At 40.2% G+C, this 22047-nt stretch overlaps 1 protein-coding gene across 3 annotated transcripts in view; it reads left to right on the top strand.

The window, feature by feature from the left end:
• Positions 1–678: 678 nt before the first annotated feature.
• LOC104611791 (type I inositol polyphosphate 5-phosphatase 13-like) overlaps positions 679–22047 on the top strand; it is a 79417-nt gene continuing 58048 nt past the window's right edge. The window contains exon 1 of one of the 3 annotated variants that reach the window (XM_088902967.1): positions 679–1640. In XM_088902967.1, coding sequence (XP_088759093.1) covers positions 833–1640 — 808 coding nt within the window. In that variant the 5' untranslated portion in view covers positions 679–832. The remainder of the gene's footprint in view (positions 1641–22047) is intronic. The other 2 variants (XM_010279004.3, XM_010279003.3) reach the window with 2 other exon arrangements.

The raw sequence follows: 22047 nt of genomic DNA, 5'->3' as shown, positions 1-22047 counted from the left end.
ACGGCTACACTGAAATCAGATTGTTAATTTAACTTCCTCTAACAACCTCTTTCAAAAAAAAAATCCTCCAACAATATATTCGCGTATGCACACTTTATCACTTCTCCTCGATTCTCGAGTACACCCGAGATTGGATAGCGGAGAATTTTGACGTGGGAACTGGTGTACGGAATCTGACGTGTTCACTTGTAATTGGTTATACAGATCCGTTGAGGTAGAGACGAACGAACCAAGAGATCCCCGCCAACGAAGAAGTGAATAATTAAGTCAACGATTTCTGGCCTCATGCAAGGCATCCTCTGCGAAACGTTCAATAAGAATAACTCACATCACACTTATTCCAATTCGACGGTCAGAGAAACCACTTTCACTGAGGTTGTCCTTCGGAACAGAGACAGGATTACACCATCGTGCCTAACTCTCTACCTACAAAATGCAACGTGGCCTCATTAGAATAGAGTTCATCTTTGACCAAACGAACTTTTATGACCGTTCGATCAACATAATCTCCACAGTATTCTTAGAAAATCGTCGTAAACGTGGCATTCTGTACAAGCGTGCATCTTTGACAGCAAGCGTCTATTGACGACGATGCAGATCAACTTCATAACGAAAAGCATTAGATATGAAATAAAATAATAAAAATAATAATAATAATATAGGCTAAAAACAACGTTTATTAAGGAAGCGAAAGCTGAGAGAAGAGGTTCTCGTCCGTCAGCTCTCAATAAGCCGCGCCTTGCTCTCCGGAGACAAAAAACACCTCGATCCGATCGGAAAAACCCAGAATCTCTCTCTGGTTCGACCTCGGAAGGTCGGAGAGTCGTCGATCATGGAGGAACGAATCGAGGACGACGACGGGGACAAGTTAACATCTCTAAGCACGGTTCCTCCCCATCGGAAAATGCATTGCTACAGTCAACAACTAGGCGTACCTAGACACGAAAGGCCTCAACTAATGAGAAAGCACAGTCTTGAAGAAGTGCGATATCCTAAAGACGTCAACAGATACTACGACTCCTCTGATGATGAATTCTATCCCTCCGGTGGTGGTGGCGGCAATGGCAGGCGGTTTGGTGGTATTGCTAGTGCCAGCGAGCGGGAGTATGTCAGCCATTTTTTGGAGCAGAAGCTGTCGGATGGTTCAGACGAGCAGCGACGATCGTTGCCGGAGTTTATAGGCAGTGGTGGAGGGAATGGGATCTTTAAGGTGCCACTTCGTGCCGCGATGCATCCCAATCGCCCGCCGAGCTTGGAATTGAGGCCTCACCCGTTGAGGGAAACACAAGTGGGGTGCTTCTTAAGGACAATTGTGTGTACTGAGACTCAGTTGTGGGCTGGGCAGGAAGATGGTGTAAGGTTTTGGAGTTTCTCTGATATGTATACGACCTGGTACGGAATTAGGGGAAGGGCTCGCAGAGGGGACGAAGATGCAGCGCCGTTCCATGAGTCGGATCAGACGTCTGCGACGATGTGTATGGCTGTGGATGAGGGAAATAGGCTGATTTGGACGGGGCACAAGGATGGGAAGATTAGGTCGTGGAAGATGGATCAGTCCTTGGATGGGACTTCTTTCAGGGAAAGTCTCGCATGGCATGCCCATCGCGGGTCTGTTCTATCTATTGTTATGTCTGCTTACGGTTAGTTCTTTCCAGGGATTCGTCTTTTTGTTCTTCCAACTTTTGTTGTGATTAGTTGGTGTTTTTCTTTAAGTTCCACTTGTCTTTGCTTTTCCACAACACGGAGGATATAGTAAGCAATAGTTCTGGTCGTTTGCATACCAAGCTTGTTTCTCTTGAGAAATATGATTTAAGGATGGGAGATGAGAATATGATAAACTGTCTATCGCTCCTTGAATGTGTGACGAAGTCAGAAATGGATTCCTTTGCGATGACATTCCCACATGGCCAAATTATATACTTTTAGGGCATTTAAATGCACAAAAACACTATTTTAAATGCAAACCTCACTAGTATTATAGTAAAATTAGAGGTGAAGTAATTTGAAGATTTCAATAATTGAAGTCATTTTGATCTTCATTAATATTTTGGTGATGATTTTTAATTATGTACTTGTTGCAGAATCATCATAATCTAAGCTTTGTCCCAACTATATGGGGTCGGCAATCCTGTTTTTCCATTCCCTTCTGTTCAGTGCCATATCCATCATTAAATTATAGGTGCTTAAATCGTTTCTTATTACTTCCGATGTTCCACCCAAGTCATTTTCAGTCTGCTCCTAGCTCTTCTAGCCCCTTCAACTTGTAATAGATCATGGTGCTGTAGATGGTCTTCTATGCATGTGGCCATACCATCTCAATCTTTACCTATGGGAGATACTCCTAGGTTTCTTTGTATGACTTCATTTCTAAATCTGTCCTTTCTAATTTTACCACTCATACATCTAAGCATTCACATATTTGCTACGCTCATTTGTTTTAGACATGCTGTTTCTTAACTGTCCACACTTTGCTCTATAAAGCATAACTGGCCTTAAAACTGTTTATAGAAGTTTCCCATTAGGCAAAGTGGTACTTGCCAATGACATAAGACTTTAGATGTACCCCTCTAGTTTGCCCATCCTACTCTAATTCAATGGGCGGGACCCTCCTCAGTCTCTCCTTTGTTATGAATTATTGAATCTTTGTAATGGAAGGCGCCAAATTGAGTTATCTCTTGGTCTCCAATTTTAAGGGTACCTTGGTTTTCACTCTTATTATTAAATATACATTGCATACTAATGTAGTTTTTTTTGATCAGCATTTCTAATGTAGTTTTCTTTGATCAATAATTGAAATGAATTCATTAAAATTAAACCAAAGAGGTACAAAGTTAAGAAGAGAAGATAAACTCTCTTAACACTCACCAAAATAGAATTGCATGTTTACAACATAGCCCAAAAAAGATGATTCCTTCCCATCTCTTGTTTAGCCAATGCATCAACAAAGGAGTTAGCATCTCTTTTCACCCACTGCAGGTTAACTTCCATTCCCTGTGACATCCACTTAAACCTTCTTTTTTCATTAATATAATCCCACCAACCAGCCTCCTCCTCCTTTTGCAACCAGCTTATAATCAACTTTGAATCCAACCTCCTCCTCAGGGCGCCCCCCAAAACACCTTGAGGTATATGCCAAAGGCGTTGATGCCTCTAATGTGTACATCTCATATGCCTTTTTCATGAGGTGTGCTAGAGGCGTACACTTCGTGCACCTCACACACACACACACACGCCTTGTACAGAAAGACAAAAAAAGAAAAAAAGAAAAAAGAAAGGAAAGGAAAAGAAAGGGAAGGGAAAAGGAAAGAAAGAAAGAGAAGAAAAAAAGAGAAGAAAAAAGAAAAGAAATGAAAAGGGAAGGAAGGGAAGGAAAGGAAAGAGAAGGGGAAAGAAAAGACCCCCCCTCTTTTAGCTAGTGTTATGCATCTTCATTCTTCTTAATATACAATAGTTTTATTAAAAATAAAGAAAAATGAGATCCTCCATCCTTTTCTTCCTCCTCCTCATCCCCCTCCTCTTAAGGAGGCTTACGCCTTGTACGTCTGAACTACGCCTCACGCCTTTGGGTAGTGGAACGCCTCACGTCACTCTTCTGCATTTTAAAACATTGGTGAATACCAGTTAGATTAAATGGAAACTTCTATAAAATAGTTAGTTGTAAGGCCAACTATGTTGTATGGAGTAGAGTGCTGGGCAGTTAAGAAGCAACATGTCTAGAAAATGAATGTGGCAGAAATGTGAATGCTGTGACGGATGAGTGAATAAACAAGAAAGGATAGGATTAGGAATTAAGTTATCCGTAGGAACCTAAGAGTAGCTCCAATAAGTGATAAAATGAGAGAGTATAGACTAAGATGGTTTGGGCACGTGCATAGAAGAGCACCAATTGTGCTAGTTAGAAGAAGTGATTTGTTACACATTGAAGGGGTGAGAAGAGCTCGGGGTAGACCAAAAAGGACATGGGTAGAAGTAGTAAGAAATGATTTAAGTACTAATAATTTAGCAGTGGATATGACTTTAAATAGAACAGATTGGCGAAATAGGATTCATGTAGCCGACCCCATATAGTTGGAAATAAGGCATGGATGATGATGATGATACATAATGCATATACATTTATATATTATATATAAATAATATATGATATATATTAAAAATATATAATGTACATAAAAATATATATACTGGTCAGTTCGGTTAATTGCCGAATTTTTTTTCTAGGTTAATTGAAAATCGAACCAGTCCTTTGGTTTATCGAAAATACTGAACTGAACCAATTGGTTTGGTTAACCATATTTTTCGTTTCAGTTTTCTCGGTTTGGTTTGGTTGGTTTTTCGTCTTTTTATGAGCACCCCTACTCCACACTTCTTACCCTCTCCTTTTCAGAATTTCCTTTTTTAAAGAGGGCACTATCTCCTTGGTTATTTCTAGAGGGGAGCATGACCTCTTTTTCAACTTCAACTTCCGTAGAGCTTTATCTGATGAAGAAACTGATTATATGTCCTCTCTTCTGTCTTCTCTCTCCTCTATTTTCCTTGCCCCTCTGACCAATGATTAGAGAATTTGGTGGCCTTCTTCTTTTGATGTGTTTACTATGAACACTTTTTTCCTTAAGCTAGTGCAAGGCTTAGTTAACTCCTTCCCCCATAAGAAGATTTGGCTATCAGCAGTTACTCCTAGAGTTTGTTGTTTTGTCTGGGAGGCTTCCCATGGTAGTATTAATACCTGTGATAGGCTTCTGAGGAAAAGGAAAGGGTTCCTCTACATTGCTCCTTGTGTGTGTGATGTGTATGAATGATGATGAATCCTGTGGACATTTGCTCATTAACTGTGTGGTAGCAGTCTTTGTAAACAAATCACTTCTATAGAAGATTTAAAAGGCAAAATCAGTGCTATAGTTAACTTGTGGTTGAGAGCCTCTAAGCTGTTCAGAAGTGGCTTATGTAGGTAACTTAGAAAAAAACCTTGAGAAGATCTTGAATTTGTCACCCTTGACAATCTCTACAAAACCTACTCTTCTCCCAAGACCTCCAACTGAATACATTTTTCAGTTTGATGGTAGTTGCACCAGTCTTTCTAATCATAGATGTCAGATAGGTATTGAGGGTAGAATTCTAAATTCTTCTGGCGATCTAGTTTGGGCTTTCAGTGGCCCCATTGATGTGGCAGAAGCTGTAGAAGCAAAGTTCCAAGTACTACTGGTGGAGTCTTAGGGAGGTGTTAAATCTGAATGCCTCCCTGGTTATGGTGGAAGGTGTCAACAAGATGAATAGTAGAGAGTCTAACACCAGGTTTCAAGGGTGTCAAAGAATGAATTCGACCCCACCCCCAAAGAGCCTTAATATTATGAATATTTACAAGAAAGCCTGTATGAGCTCAAGGAATTTACAAGAAAGCCCTTATGGGCCACAAGGATTACAAGAAAGCCTTTATGGGGCTAATAGAGAAAAAATGAAGTAATAGAAGATACAATACAACAGGGGCTATAATATCATAATACATTAATACTTTCCACACTCCCCCTCAAATTGATGCGAAGGCATAAGCATCAGTTTGCCCACAAGAAATAGATGTCTTGCCCTTGTCATGGTCTTGGTTAAAATGTCTGCAATTTGCATATCTGAGGCCACATGAGGAAGAGAAATAGACCCTACAAGAAACATGTCTCGAACAAAGTGATTATGTCTTTGCTGGGAAAATGGTTGTAGAGGTATACAATTGAAAGGGATAAATCGTGGACTAAGATTGTGGCTATCATACATGGGCTGGAAGACAATGGTTGGGATCCTGGAATCGTGGCAAGGGCTACAGCTGCTGCTCCTTGGAAATCCATTCACAATCTGCTTCCAGCTTTTTCCCCTTGGATCAGGTATGGTCTAAACTCTGGTAACCGAATAAAGTTCTGGGAACAACTTTGGGTTAGGGATTCACATCTGAAGGACTAGTTTCCTTCCCTGTACGCTCTGTCAGACTTGAAAAATGAACCTATCTCTTCTTTCTTGGGTCCTTCAAACTCCACTTCTGGTTTTGGGTGGAACCTAGGCCTACAAAGGGTAATTAGGGATACGGACCTGGACAACATTTTACCTTTGCTAGCCATCCTTGAGAATGTTTTCTTAGATCCTAATAAGGAAGACACCAGAATTTGGACCCCTTCCACCTTAGGTACTTTCTCTTGTGCTTTGTTCTTTGAAACCTTAACTCAGCCCTCTGTCCCCATTGGGTTGTCCTTTCTGGCTAAGGAAATTTGGAGCAAGCCTATTCCTCCTCGGGTTGGTTTTTTTGTTGGGAAATTTTCCTAGAAAGAATAAACACAATTGATTTACTTCAGAGAAGGAGACCCAACTATTGTCTACTTCCTAACAGATGTTCTCTTGGAATCCGGTTACCACCTCATGGTCTCTTGTAAGGTTACTAAAACTGTATAGGAGTGGGTTTTTTCCCGCTTTGGGTGTTCTTGGAATCCTCCCGAGAGTGTCCAAAGTTTGCTCTCTCCTTCATTTTTCGGATGGCCTAAGAAGCGAGGGAAGATTATGTGGAGGAGTATTAGGGCAGCCATGTGTTGGTCACTGTGGATAGAAAGAAATTCATGTATTTTTTCAGACAAGGAAAGAACCCTGGAAGAATTGTTAGACCTAATACCATTAAGGGCTGCCCACTGGCTAAAATCTATGGAATTGTTTTCAGAATTTCCTGTGGCTGACTTGTTAAGAAATTGGAAAGAGGTAGCTACCACTGCTCGGTGCAAGATGACTCTTGGTCCCCTCCTCCCTCTGGATTTATAAAACTGAATTTTGATGGCAGTAGTGTAAGGAATCCAGGGCCCTCTAGGATTGGGGTAGTTTTCAGGAATGAGGAAGGGATTGTTATTGCTTTGTTCTCAGACCCTATTGGAGAAGGTGACTCTCTTAGGGCTGAGATCCTTGCAGTGTTGGAAGGAATTCAAAGAGAAAAGGAATTAAATATTGGTCGGTTGATCCTGGAAGGTGATTCGAAGGTGGTGGTTAGTTGGTTGAAGAAAGAGGATAGTGGATTGTGTAGGGACATTGAGATACAATACAGCTGGGTGAAGAGGAATGCCAACTCATTTGCGGATGGGTTGGCCAAGCAAGGGGTGAATAGGGAGTGGATCTTTTGGGCTATTTTTTAATTTTCTTTCATTGTTTTCTGTTAATGGGGAGCTAAGACATTTTATCTCCCCCTTTGTATCTAAAGTTTCATAGTTTTCTTATTATTAGTGAAGCTGTTGTTATTGATAAAAAAAAAAGGAGATGAGGAGGAAAAGAACATGCCTTGGGATAATGTGCCACAAATATATCGAATAATTTGATGAACATTAGTCAAATGGAGCTGACGAGGAGCATAAACAAATTGACTCACAACTTGAACCGTATGGGAGATGTTAGGACGAGTCATAGTAAGATAAATGAGAGAACCCACAAGTTGTCGATAGAGTGTGGCATCGGGAAGTAATGGACCCTCTGTTTTGGATAACTTGAGATTCAATTCCAAGGGAGTATCAACTTGCTTGTCATGAGTGAGATCCGCCAACTTGATAAGATTAAATGCATATTTTTGTTGACAAATGAAATATCTTCGATCACTTCATTGAACCTCAAGTCCTAGGAAGTAGGTTACAGTACCCAAATCCTTCATATGAAATGAATTATGAAGCAGGGATTTAAGTTATTGAATTCCCTCATCATCTTCCCCGGTCAACTAACATATCATCAACATACAAAAGGAGGATTGTGATGCCTTGAGATCTTTTATGAACAAATAGAGAATAGTCAGAAGAACGTTGGCTATAACCGGCAGCAACAACCACATCGTGAAACTTCTCAAACCAGGCTTGAGGAGCCTATTTCAGACCATAGAGAGACTTCTTCAATCTACGAACAAGAGAGGGATCGCTACAGTACCCTGGGGGAGGTTTCATATACGCTGTCTCCTTGAGTTGGCCATGAAGAGAGGCATTCTTCACGTCCAGCTGATGAATAGGTCAAGAGTGTACAACTGATAGAGCTATAAAGACACAAATTCTAGTAATCTTAGCAACTGGGGCAAATGTTTCTTCATAATCAATACCCTACGTATACCCCTATGCAACAAGGTGAGCCTTATATCGGTCTAAGGAGCCATCAGATTTCAATTTGATGGTGTAGACCCATCGACTTCCAACAACAAGAGCATCTGAGGGTGTAGGCACAAGATCCCAAGTGTCATTTTCATGTAAGGCATTGATCTTTGCATCCATGGCCTCTTTCGAATGAGGGCTGCTACTGGCTTACTGGTAGGTATGAGGAATATCTATAGAGGATGGGATTGTAGAAAAGGAACTATGGTTTGAAGGAAAACCATAGCGGTCAAGAGGTCTAGAAGTGCGAGTAGAATGACGAAGAAGAACAGAAGCAGGAGGGGTATCTAAAAAAAGAGGAGTATCACTTATAGGCACAACTGTGGGATGATCTGAACCGGTAGGAATGGGGGTTGCAGGAGTAGGGTTTGGTGCACACAATTGCTTGTGGGAGAAGACAAGAAGATCTTTTACAACCTTTGAAGAAGAAGTGTCCTATGAATCAAAGTCATACAAGATAGAAATTGAAGGAGCAGGTAATTTAGCAACACCATCAAAGAAAGAAATATGTTCAAGAAACATAACATTGCGAGAGATACGAATACGTTGGACAGACGGATCATAGCATAAAATCCCTTATGATCAGAACTATAACCCATAAAAGTACACATAGTAGATTGAGTAGATAATTTGGAGTGCTCACAGGAAGGGAGATGCACAAAACATAGAAAACCAAACACATGAAGTGAAGAAAAGTCTAGTGGATGACCAAACAACTTTTGAAAAGGAGAGACATTAGAAAGAGCAAAAGAAGGAATGTAGTTGATCAAGAACACAGCCGTACTAGCTGCCTCCATCCAAAAGGAAGAGGGTGCATGTGATTCCTGTAATAAGGTCCTCACAAAACTGAGGATGTCCATTCTTGCGCTTGACCACTCCATTTTGCTGGGTATCTAGACAACTTCGCTGAACTTGTATCCCATTAGACTTCAAATAAGAGAGGAAGTTTCCATCAATGTACTCACCCCCTGAATTTGAGCGGAGGATACATATACAAGACTGAAACCGAACTCGTACCATGGCATGAAATAACCGAAATGTTGGGAAAACTTCTGATTTGTGCCAAAGAAAATAAATCCAGGTGTACTTAATACAATCATCAATAAATATTACAAAATACTTGTATTAGATTCGATGTGATATTGCTTTGACATTTAGATTGCTGATTGTGAATTGAATTGAGAGCAAGAAAAAAACAGATTTAGGGGTGTCAAGAATAGTCGACCCCCACCCAAAGAGTCTCTTTTATATTAAAGAGATAAAAGATATGTACAGTTACAAGAATGCCCTTACAGGGCTGAAAGATAAAAAGAACAAATAAAATAATAAGAATACGATACTGTACAACAAGGACTACTCTAATAGTGTACATCAAGATATATCTTCACACTCCCCCTCAAACTGATGCATAGACATCAGCATTAGTTTGCCCACAAGAATGAGATGTCGACTTTTAGTCATGGCCTTGGTGAAGATGTCGACAATTTGCATGTGAGAGGCTACATGAGGAAGAGATATAGAGCCTGCAACAACGAGGTCTCTAATAAAGTGACAATCCACCTCGATATGTTTAGTCCTCTCATGAAAGACTGGATTAGATGCGATCTTGATGGCGCTGGTGTTGTCGGCATACAGAGGGATAGGAGTAGGAAGAGAAATACCAAGATCCATAAAAAGGGACTTCAGCCAAACAATCTCGCTACATGCAGAAGATATAGCTCTATATTCGGCTTCAGTAGAAGACTTAGAGACAGTTTGCTGTTTCTTGCACTTCTAGGAGATGAGAGAGTCACCCATGAAGACGCACCACCTAGTAGTGGATCGACGAGTGTCAGGGCTACCGGCCAAATCATTAGCATAAACCCTCAACTGTATGGATGATGAGGAAGAGAAAAACAATCCTTGAGAGGTTGTGTCTCTAACATAACAGATGATGCGACGGACAATAGTGATATGGGGTTGTCGCGGAGTAGAGACTAATTGACTGGCGACTTGAACAACATGTGAAATATTAGGCCTAGTCATAGTAAGATAGATCAAAGAGCCAACGAGCTGATGGTACAAGGTAGCATCAGGAAGGATGAGGCCTTCGGATTTAGATAGCTTGACATTCAGCTCCAGGGGAGTATCAACATGTTTCTCATCAGTGATTCCAGCTAATTTGACGAGATCGGAGACGTATTTTTGTTGACAAATAAAATACCCTCGACTACTACGATGAACCTCCAAACCCAAGAAGTAAGTGAGAGGACCTAGGTCCTTCATGTGAAATGAGTTATGAAGTAAGGACTTCAGCTCACAAATGCTGTCATGATCATCCCCTGTCAGAAGCATGTCATCAACATACAATAGGAGAATAGTGATACCCTGGGGTCTTCTCTTAACATAGAGAGTAGTCAGAGGAACTCTGATTATACCTAGCTGCAACAACAACATCTCGAAAGCGCTCAAACCAAGCCCTGGGTGCTTGCTTCAGACCATATAAAGACTTCTTCAGGCGACAGACACATGAAGGATCACTGTAATATCCAAGCAGAGGTTTCATGTAGACTGTCTCCTTTAGTTCACCATGAAGAAAAGCATTATTCACATCTAATTGGTAAATAGTCCAGGAATAAACAACAGATATGGCCATAAGAGTCCGAACCGTGGTGACCTTAGCAACCGGGGCAAATGTTTCTTCATAATCAATCCTATATTCCTGACTGTATACTTGAGCAACTAACCGGGCCTTATATCGATCAAGAGAACCATCTGACTTCAGTTTGATCGTATAGACCCAACGGTTTCCAACAATAGAAGCATTTAGAGGAGCTGGCACAAGATCCCAAGTATCATTCTCATGGAGGGCTTGAATTTCGGCATCCATGGCTTTTTTCCACTGAGAACTTCTAATGGCTTGTTGATAAGATATAGGGATATCTGTGGAAGAAAGTACGACAGAAAAGGAACTATGGTTTGAAGGAAAACCATAGCGGTCAGGGGGTTGAGAAATACGGGTAGAACGACGAAGTGGAATAACCAAACTACTATCTGAAATAGGAGGATATTGGTCAAGGTATCACTTACAGAGGATATCTGAGATGGATTCTCTAGACCGGGTGGAAGGGGGGTTGTAGGCGCAGGAGCCGGGACACGTAGCCACTTGCGGGTGAAGACAAGAAGATCTCTTTCAGTTGAGGAAGTAGTTGTGTCATTGGAATCAAAGTCCTGCAAAACAGAGATGGAAGGAGAAGACAATCTAGCAATCCCAGCAAAGAAGGAGATATGCTCAAGAAACACAACATTCTGAGAAATCCGAATACGATGAATAGTAGGATCATAGCACAAAAATCCTTTGTGGTCAGGACTGTATCCCACAAAAGCACACATAGCAGATTGAGCAGTTAATTTAGATCGTTCACGAACAGGAAGATGAACAAACCAAAGACAACCAAAAACATGAAGGCTAGAGAAATCTGGGGGATAACCAAAAAGTTTTTGAAAGGGAGAAGTGTTGCCAAGAACAGAGGATGGAAGAAAATTGATCAAATACACGGCTGTACTGGCTGCTTCTACCCAAAACGAAGTTGGAGTATGAGACTCCTGTAGTAATGTCCACACAACACTAAGAATATGTCCATTCTTCCATTCAGCCACACCATTCTGTTGCAGAGTGTCTGGGTAGCTGCATTGAGACTGAATTCCATAACTCCTCAAGTATGCCAGGAAGTCTCCATCTCTATATTTTCCCCTTGAATCTGAGCGGAGGATAGTCACATTGCACTTGAATCGATTTTGCACCATAGTATGAAACAATTTAAATGCACCAAAGACTTCTGATTTGTGTCGCAGAAAATAAATCCAAGTATATCTGGTACAATCATCTATAAATAATACGAAATATCTATACCCCAATCGTGAAGTATGAAGAAATGGTTTAGTGGCATGTTCAGATGTATGAAGAAATGGTAAAACATGACTTTTACTCAAACAACATGTAGTGCAAGAAACATCAAAAGTATGAACAGGAGGAATTTTATTCTTAATCAAACCAGAATCAAACAAAAATTTTAATTTTTGGGAATATGGATGACCCAATTGTTTATGCCATAAATCCCAAACATTATTTTTATAACTCAATAGAGAATCAGACAAAGAAGAACTAAGTAAAGCTGAGGATGCCTCTGATTGAGATTTCTCGAACTCCAGCACAAACAGATGGCCGACGGCCCAACGTACGCCCCTTCCCTTTCACTTTCCCAGTGTAGCGTCTTGTATCAAGCAACCATCATGAGAAAATGTGAGAACATTTCCTTCATCAACAAGTTGACCAACAGAAATCAGATTAGTAGTAAGGCTGGGTACTAAGAGGGTTTTGGAGAGGGAAGGATTTGGTTGGTGACAGTTGAAGGGACAGATCATTATTACCAATGATGTCTAACTTTTCACCATTAGCAGTAATAATATGTTTATGGTGAGTTTTAGTGGAAGGGATTGGGTGATTGAGGTAGTCTCCTGTCATATGGGTGGTGGCACCTGAATCTATAATCCAAGTATGTGAAGGGGAAGAACAATATGTAGAGAACTTACCGGACAAGCCAATAGCAGAGAAAACAGAGGAAATAGTAGAAGATACCAGTTGCTGAACCCTTTTTTCATCCATGACACCTGTTGAATCTCCTTTCATTGAAGACTCACCCTTGGTAGGTACAGTGTTTGTTGCTTGTCCATCTGTTGCCTGATAGGCCCGGGGCTGAGTCTTTTTCTGAGAGCCCTTGCTTGCAATAGGTACACACATTCTTCTTCTTACAGTGAGGTGCAATATGTCCAAAACCCTTACACTCATAGCATTGGGTTTTGGAGAAGTCCTTGGAGGTTGGCTTCTTACCCCCATGAGCAACAAAGGCTGTTTCAGCCCCAACTTCAGCCATCTTCCCAACAAAGGCTGTTCCCCTACTCAGAATGTTGGACCTGATTATCTCATATTCAGGTCTGAGTTTCATCAAGAACTGAGTCACCTTTCTCTTCTCAAAGTGCTTCTGAAGATATTTCACACAGTCTACTGGATCTGAGGGTTCAATGTGAACAATCTCATATTCGGCCCATATATCAAGAAAACCAGAATAATACTCCTGTATCCAACTATCTCCTTGGCTGTAAGAAAATATTTCTGATTCTATCTGATATTGTTTAGATACGTTGGATTGTTGATAAACTTTTTCTAGATACATGCACATCTCATATGCTGTTTTCATTCTCCTCATAGGTACAGATATATGATAGTCAATAGAACTCAGAATCCAAGAAACAAGTTTACCATTGTCCAACTTCCATTGTTGTAAAGCCTTGGCCTCGGTCTCAGCTGGTTTGGTGACTGTTCCATTCAGATATCCTTCTAAACCCTTTCCTTCAACATAAAAGTCGAAGTGGAACTTCCACATCCCATAGTTCTGTCCATTCATCTTCACAAGAATGATATCACCTCTGTTTGAAGTCATTACAGTAAGAAAGTAGCACAAAATAGGGTTTGACTGAAGTTTAAAGGAACTAAATTGAACTAAAAATTGATCCAAAAACAAGTGAAATAGGCTGTAATCAATCCAAGAGAGTCAAAAAATTGAGATAGAAACCCCTTACTTTTACCAAAGATTGTTCAAGATCCAATACAAAGGAAAACTGAATACAGTCCAGAAAAGGAAAGTCTGGGCGCAGCTGCCTAGAAGAAAAGTCCAGATCTCTCTCAACACTTCACGGATCTTCGTAAAACCTTCAGAGTATGTTGAGAAGGGCTAGGCGACAACTCCTTTCAAATCTTGCTGCAAATGGATTTCAAACGAGAGAGATCCAATAAAATCTCTCTCTCTGGGTGCGTAGAAAACAGAAAACGGGTTCCTGGAGAGATTAAAACAGTCCAGGACCACTTGGCGGAGATGAAGGCTCTCAATAGATCACGAAAACAAGGTGGATCAGAGAGAAGGAAGATCAAAGGGCAACCTGCTCTGATACCATGTGAACTGAATTGAGAGCAAGAAGAAAACAGATTTAGGGGTGTCAAGAATAGTCGACCCCCACCCCAAAGAGTCTCTTTTATATTAAAGAGATAAAAGATATGTACAGTTACAAGAATGCCCTTACAGGGCTGAAAGATAAAAAGAACAAATAAAATAATGAGAATACGATACTGTACAACAAGAACTACTCTAATAGTGTACATCAAGATATATCTTCACACTGATACACTTTCTTCAGATGGGAATACATTTCATAAGCAATGTGGGATTCTATAGAGCTTAGAATACAAGAAACAAGTTTGCCATTATCCAACTTACATTGTTGGAAAGCTTTAGTATCAGTTTCAGGTGGTTTAACAACATCCCCATTTAAATACCCTTCCAATCCCTTTTCTTCGACATAAAAATCAAAATGAAATTTCCACAATCCATAGTCTGCTCCATGGAGCTTCACTGGAATGACATCTGCTCTATCGGAGGCCATTTCAGCAAGAAATAACAGTCCAAACACAGTAATAACAGAAAATATAGGTGCGGCAATGGCGCACTTCAGTTCAGAAGATCAGAAAAATAATCCAGCATACAAAAAATTCTAGAAGTTTCGAAGAAATACCATAAACACCTTTGGAAGCAGAGGACTTAAAGTTGACAGTCCAGAAATAGTAGATTTCAGGATTGTCAAATCCAAGAAGGGTTTGAAACTCTCAACCAAGCAGTCTGATATCTGGGCTGATGGAATGACAGAATGAAAATCCTAGGGCGACACCAAATCCAGGGCTACACAATAATTGGAGCATCCGATTGAGAGAAGGAGATGATTAACTAATCTGTTAGGCGCCTTTTCCAGAAGAAACACTAGTAGAAGGAGAACAAAAAGCTCTTCCAGACTGATTTGAACCAAACCGGGTAAGGAGATCTCAGTAATGCTCCTCTGGGTGACACTAAATCCAAAGTTTTATGCAGGTCTGATGCTTCAAACAAGAGAACCAACAAAAACCCTAACTAAAGCAGTTTGCGCAGAAGTCCAGAACATGACACAGTATGAAGCTGACTGATCGAAACAGTCTACAGAACTTCAAACCAGATTTGGAACTCGAGATTAACCTTCAATCTTGAGCAGAAATCACTTGAATAAAATAAAATAAAAACAGATATGTGTTCTGATGTAATTCAGGATGCTCTGGTACCATGTCAACAAGATGAATAGTAGAGAGCAAGGTTCAAAGTATTGACACGTATTGGCCCGTATCGGCCGATACGTATTGTATCGAGAGCACCCCCATACGCCCCTACAAAGGGTGTATCGGGGTTTTGACCGGTTCAGGAGGTGGAGGAGCCTTAAACTGGCCTCCCTGAACTGGTTTTGAAAAAAAAAAAGTAAAAAAAAGGACTGATACTGCTCGATACGCCCTTATTGGTGTATCGATATTTAGAACCTTGGTAGAGAGTCTAACACCAGGTTTCAGGGGTGTTAAAGAATGAATTTGACCCCCGCCCCCAAAGAGCCTTTATAATATTATGAATATTTACAAGAAAGCCTGTATGAGCTCAAAGAATTTACAAGAAAGCACTTATGGGGCTAACAGAGAAAAAAGAAAGTAATAGAAGATACAATACAATAGGGGCTATAATATCAGAATACATCAATACTTTCCACAGAAGGCGACTCTAGAATTGTCATCAACTGGATGGGAAATATGAAGGAGGGACCTTGGAGATTTTCCTACATTTTTAATGAGATTAAAAGAAAAAAATCTTGTCTCAGATGCATTGCTCTTTTAGATGGATTCCTAGAGGGTTGAATAGTGTGGTAGATGCTTTGGCTAAATCTGGGCTGGGAAGAGATTCTTTGTATGGTGATTCAAGTTTACCCTTGTAAATGTCAGGGAGGTTTTTTGTTTTGGATGATGTAACCCTCTTGCATCTTTTGTATATCCTTCCCTCTTTTTGCTGTTAATGAAAGTAACCTTTTTCTCAAAAAAAAAAAAAAAAAGACTAAGTGCTAAACCTTGGTGAAGACCCATTGCAACTCTAACATTTGGTGTCTCCCCACAAGTGCTCTAACATTGGTTTTTGCATCTTCATACATATTCTTAATTACATCCACATACGTATTTAGGACTTCTTTCATTTCCAAAACCCACCATGTTACCTCTCCAGGGACTTTATCACATGCTTTCTCTAGATCAATGAAAACCAAATGAATATCTCTCTTCTCTTTAAATTTTAAAATCAATTGTCTTAATTTAGATGGTTTCCATGGTTGATCACCCAGTCATAAACCCAAATTGGTTTTCTAAAATACATGTTTCATGCTGTATGAGATTGATCTGGAGAAAAATTTAGAGGCACACTGTTGTGGTATTGGCCTGTTGGGGGAAAGGGAGATGGTAGTGAAGTTGGGCAAATTGAGGGGGAAGAGGTGGTAAGGAGAGGGGTAGTTGTTGGTTGTGGGAATGTTGTTGATGTAAAAGTGTAAAAGAGGGGAAAAAATATATATAGGACTAAACCTCTAACTGATGATGGAGAAGAGGAGGTTAAGTCTAATATAGGGGAGGATGTTGCAGATGAGATGTGCATTGATGAGACACATCCAGTTGAAGTGTGATTTATATAGAGTAGGAAGAGTGAGAAGTTAAATAAGGCTGAGGATGTTTTTAATTCGAGTTTTAAGGAATTTCAAGAGAGAAAAGGTCTTTTAGGTTATTGGAGACATTGATAAAGAGGGAGGTGGGAAGGGTGTGAAGGTTGCTAAGAAACTTCCAAACGCTGTTAGATGTTTTAGAAGTCAAAAAAATCATTGTCTTGTTCAGGTTTCAAAAGTCTTCGCTAGGATGAAAGGGGGATTATTTGTGGTTGGACCTAACAAAAGGTGAAAAATTTAAGAGAGTTTTTAAAAGAAGTTAAAAGGCTGTTTATTTTCTGTTTTTTTCTTCTGTTTAGTACTGCAGGGGTACTATTGTAATTACCTCTATCTTTATGTTATGTTATGACCACCCTAATATAAATATCAAAAGTTGGCGCCGCCAACTATGAGTTTTTGCTCTCAGATCTCTCTTCTCTTCTCCTTCTCTATATGATATCAGAGCAGGCCTATTTGATCTGAAAGGAGATCGAGAAAGTTTTCTTTTGCCTTCTCTCTTCACTAGTCACTAATCTCCTTTTGAACCAGAGTACAAATTTGGACTGATCCCAGAAGTTTCTTTCTCCCTCTTTTTTTCCTTTTTTTCTGGTCGTATACCAGGACAGAACCTAAAAAAGGGTTCGCTCAACTGATGTGAGGTGAGCAGCACCTGTACTTTCTTCTTTTGTAGGATTGAGTGAGCCTTGTGATGGTTGTAGGTCGGAGATGACCTGTATATGCTGTAACAACAACTCTGTGGTGTGTTTGTAGGTCAGAGATGACCTGTGTGCACTGTGACAGCAGTCTGGTGGTTGGTTTGTAGGTCGCTGATGACTTGTAAGTGCTGTAACAGCTGTAATTTTTTTTTTTTGGTGTTTGAAGGACTGTGTTCGAACTGAAAGGTGGCTGTCTCTAGTTTCCTGGTGCAATATTCAATTTTTCCAACAATAATACAATGTGTGAGGGAAACTGGTTGGACCAAGGTTTTTAAAACTTAACCGGACAACGAATCGGTCAGGGGTCCAGTTCCCAGGTCGAATGGTCCGATGGTTCGAATCGAACGGATGGGCCCGTTTTGACAAAAAAAAAAAATGGCCAAAACCGTTGGCGAAATAACGGTTATGTGGTAAAACGGAACCGGTCACCTGACCGGTTCCCGGTTTTCTGGTCCGGTCTGGTTTTGAAAACCATGGGTTGGATTGTATTTTTTAGGTTTTTGTGACTACTTTGAGTTTGACCTGAAGTCCTGAATCAGTTATCATGAGTAGTGAAGATTCTGTCACATTTGGTGTTTCATCGATGCAGAATGGAGTGAGTGGGGGTATGGATTTATCCTTCCCTATGGCTGTGATACCTCTTGATGGTCTCAATTACTTAGAATGGTCGAAGGGGATCAGGTTGTACATTACTGAAAGGGGAAAGATAGGATATATAAATGGAAGAATTAAAGAACCTAATTCTGGGAGTGCTGAACATGATAGATGGAACTAGGAAAACAACATGGCTCTTAATGTCTCTGCAATCTCAGGTGAGAAGAAATTTTGTGGGCTGAAACAATTTATGAGACTTGGGAACAAGCAAAGTCAACCTATTCTGAATTATGTCACTATGCAAAGATCTATCTGTTACAGGTAGAAATCTCTACTTGTAAATGGGGGGAGAGGAGTCTCTCTGTGTACTACTCGGACTAGACTTCTATCTAGAAGGAGTTGGATCACTATCAGAGTGTAGACTGGAAGTGTGGTGAAGATGCAAAAGCGTATAAGTCCCTTGTTTCACAGCAGCGAGTATTTGCCTTCCTCCTTGGCCTGAACCCTATGTATGAATCCATTGGAGTATAAATCCTTGAAAGCAATGATCTCCCATCTGTCCAAGAGGTATATGCACTAGTAGAATTAGAGGAAAGTAGAAGAAATCTGATGAATAATTTTGGGGGAGATGCAATTGTGTTGGCAGTGAAAGGAAGTGTTATTACAGGTGGGGGAAATTCCTTTAAGAAGGGGGATTTTCAAAAAAAAAGTGGATGACAAAGACAAACTATGGGTGCACCCATTGCCAAAAGTCTCGGCATACTCGTGATACATGTTGGGACCTTCATGGGAAGCCAAAATGGGCTTAGGAATTGAGTAAGAAACAGGGTTCTGATCTGAATAAGAAGTTAGGACAATCAGGTTCAAGAAAGCTCACTATAGCAAAATGGCTACTTAGGAGAACCAGCCATCGACTACTACTGTGGCTCAAACACACACCTCTGGCTTTGACCCTAGGGAGGATATCATTAATTCCTTCCGTGATCATTTAGAACTCTATGGTAGGGCAATTTGTCAGATGGATGCTCCTCCTCCATCAACTTCATATGTGTTTACATTAGGTAATTCTGCCATAGCTTTCCATGTATCATTTAATTCCTTCGACTCTCCTTGGATAATTGATTCTAGAGCGTCAAAACATATGATTGGCAAGTCTACTTACTTTCAGACTTATCATCTTCTCTCTGACAGAGACAAAGTGAGACCGGCTGATGGCTCATTCTCTACCATAGTTGGTCAAGGAACCATTTCTCTTCCTTTTGGCCCTACCCTTTCTAATGTTTTACATGTTCCACAATTCCCTATTAATTTGTTTTCTGTTAGTAGTATCACCAATTCATTAAACTGTTCAGTAACCTTTTTTCCCTTATTGTGTGATTCAGGATTTGGCCTCGGGGAAGATGATTGGTAGAGGACAGTGGACGGAATCTACATGCTAGAGAATAAGGTTGGTCTTGTAGTCATAGAGTCTAAGAGTCAAGTCTATTTATGACACAATCGTCTTGGTCATTTATCTTTTGAGTCATTAAAAGTTGTGTTTCTAGAGTTATTTAAGTCGGTGTCAGAGTTAGAGATTATATGTCAAACTTGTCAATTGAGTAAGCATTGTAGAACTCATTTTTCTTCAAAGAATTATAAATCTGAATTTCCTTTTCATATTGTTCATTCTGATGTTTGGGGCCTAGTTACTTTACCATTTGAGAGTGGTTACAAGTATTTTATTACCTTTATTGATGATTACTCCAAGTACACATGGGTATATCCTATCCCATGCAAAGTAGGGATGAAGTACCAAAAATTATTCAAGATTTCCAAAGAATGATCTTCACCCAATTTCAAACTGAAACCCAAGTCTTCCAGTCTGATAATGCTAAAGAGTACTTTCATAATGATTTTTTTTAGAAAAGGTAAAGTAAATTTGCTTAGACAGAAAATGAGAACATTACAACAAAACCCAGGCCAAAGAATACTTTCATAATGATCTCCTGGAGTTCTCTGCTTCACGTGGATCACTCTACCATTGCTCCTATGCCCAAACACCCCAACAAAACGGTGTAGCTGAAAGAAAGAACCACCACCTTCTTGAAGTGGCTCGGGGGTTATTGATTCGTATGAATGTCCCAAAACGTTTTTGGCTTGAGGCTATCCTTTGTGTTTCTTATCTCATTAATCACATGCCCTCTCGATGGTTAAAGTGCAAAGCTCCACATCAACTCCTATTTCCCAAGGCTCCCCTTTTCTTTATTCACCTCCATGTGTTTAGTTGTTATTGTTTTGTTCAAAACTTATCACCAACCCATGGAAAATAGGATCATCGTGTTATTCCTTGCATCTTCTTGGGTACCCCACAACTCAAGAGCTGTGGAGCATCTAGAAGTTGTACCACCAATGCCATCAAATTCTCTGGGGGTCGATCCTACTTAGCTAGGTACCTTGATTCCCATTGATATTTTTGACCCTATGGCTATTGATACCTCCATTGCTGATGATCTTGACTTTCCTATTGCTCACCGAAAGGGTGTTAGGTCTTCCATCACTGAGCATCCCATCTCCCATTTCGTTTCCTATGAAAAATTTCACCTTCCTTTCTTGCACTAACTGTGACCCTATTCCTAAGAATGTGGCAAAAGCTCCCTTGGTGCCTAAATGGACAGATGCAATGAAGGAAGAAAATGCATTGCATAAAAATGGTACACGAGAATTGGTGGATTTTCTTGAGGGGAAGGAACCAGTTGGATGTAAATGGGTTTTTCTAGTAAAACATAGGGTTGATGGCACAGTGGAGCGGTATAAAGCTCGTTTAGTGGTAAAAGGGTTTACTCTAGTGTATGGAGTGGATTATGCAGAAACTTTTGCACTGGTTGCTAAGTTGAACTCTATTAGGGTTCTTTTCCCTTTAGTTGCTAACCTTGATTGGGACCTTCACCAACTAGATTTCAAGAATGCATTCCTAAATGGTGATCTTGAAGAAGTGTACATGGTACAACCCCTTGGTTTCTGGGCTCAAGGTAATGAACAAAAACTGTGTAGGTTGAAGAAGTCATTATATGGCCTAAAACAATCACCAAGAGCTTGGTTCAATAAATTGCAGGTAACTGTACAACAAAGAGGCTACAAGCAATGTCAATTTGATCATGCATTGTCTATGAAAAGAGGGGAAGGAAAAAATGCAGCCCTGATAGTGTATGTTGATGATATAGTTATCATTGGTGATTGGAAAAATGGAATTCAAAAGTTGAAGAGATTTTTTGCTACTCAGTTTGTGGTGAAAGATCTAGGTCCTTTGAGGTACTTCCTTGGAATTGAAGTTGCCCGCTCACAAAAAGGTATCTTTATTTCCTAGAGAAAGTATGTCTTAGATCTATTATAGGATACAAGAAAATTGGGAGTGAAACCTGCTGATTCTCCTATTGATCCTAATCACAAATTAAGTGATTGTCAAGGTGAATTCATCAAGGATGTGAAGCAATTTCAGAGGCTTGTGGGAAGATTGCTATTATCTTTCCATGACTCGGCTAGACATTTCTTATGCAGTGGGTGTTCTTAGTCAATTCATGCATGCCCTTAAGACGACCCACCTTGAAGCAGCTGAAAGAATTCTCAGATATCTTAAGAAATTCCCAGGTGTAGGTTTATTGTTCCAAAAACACAGGCATTTGAAGGTTGAAGTGTATACTGATACAGATTGGGTAGGATTATTGAATGATAGGAAGTTTACTAGTGGCTACTGTACCTTTGTGGGAGAAAACCTAGTCACATGGAGAAGCAAAAAGTAGAATGTGGTGGCTAGGTCTAGTGTCGAGGCTGAATATAGAGCAATGTCTCATGGAGTGGCTGAAATAATGTTGCTAAAAAATTTGTTGAGTGAGCTTGGGATCTACAGTTGATGGACCTATGACTTTATATTGTGATAACAAGGCAGCCATAAACATTGCTGCTAACCTAGTGCTGCATGGTAGAACCAAGCACGTTGAGGTAGACAA

The sequence above is a fragment of the Nelumbo nucifera genome, chromosome 4 (assembly GCF_055504915.1).
Source record: "Nelumbo nucifera cultivar China Antique chromosome 4, China Antique-T2T, whole genome shotgun sequence".
NCBI classification, from domain to species: domain Eukaryota; kingdom Viridiplantae; phylum Streptophyta; class Magnoliopsida; order Proteales; family Nelumbonaceae; genus Nelumbo; species Nelumbo nucifera.
Note: the sequence above shows the minus strand (reverse complement) of the source record. Positions and strands in the feature narration are given on the sequence as shown.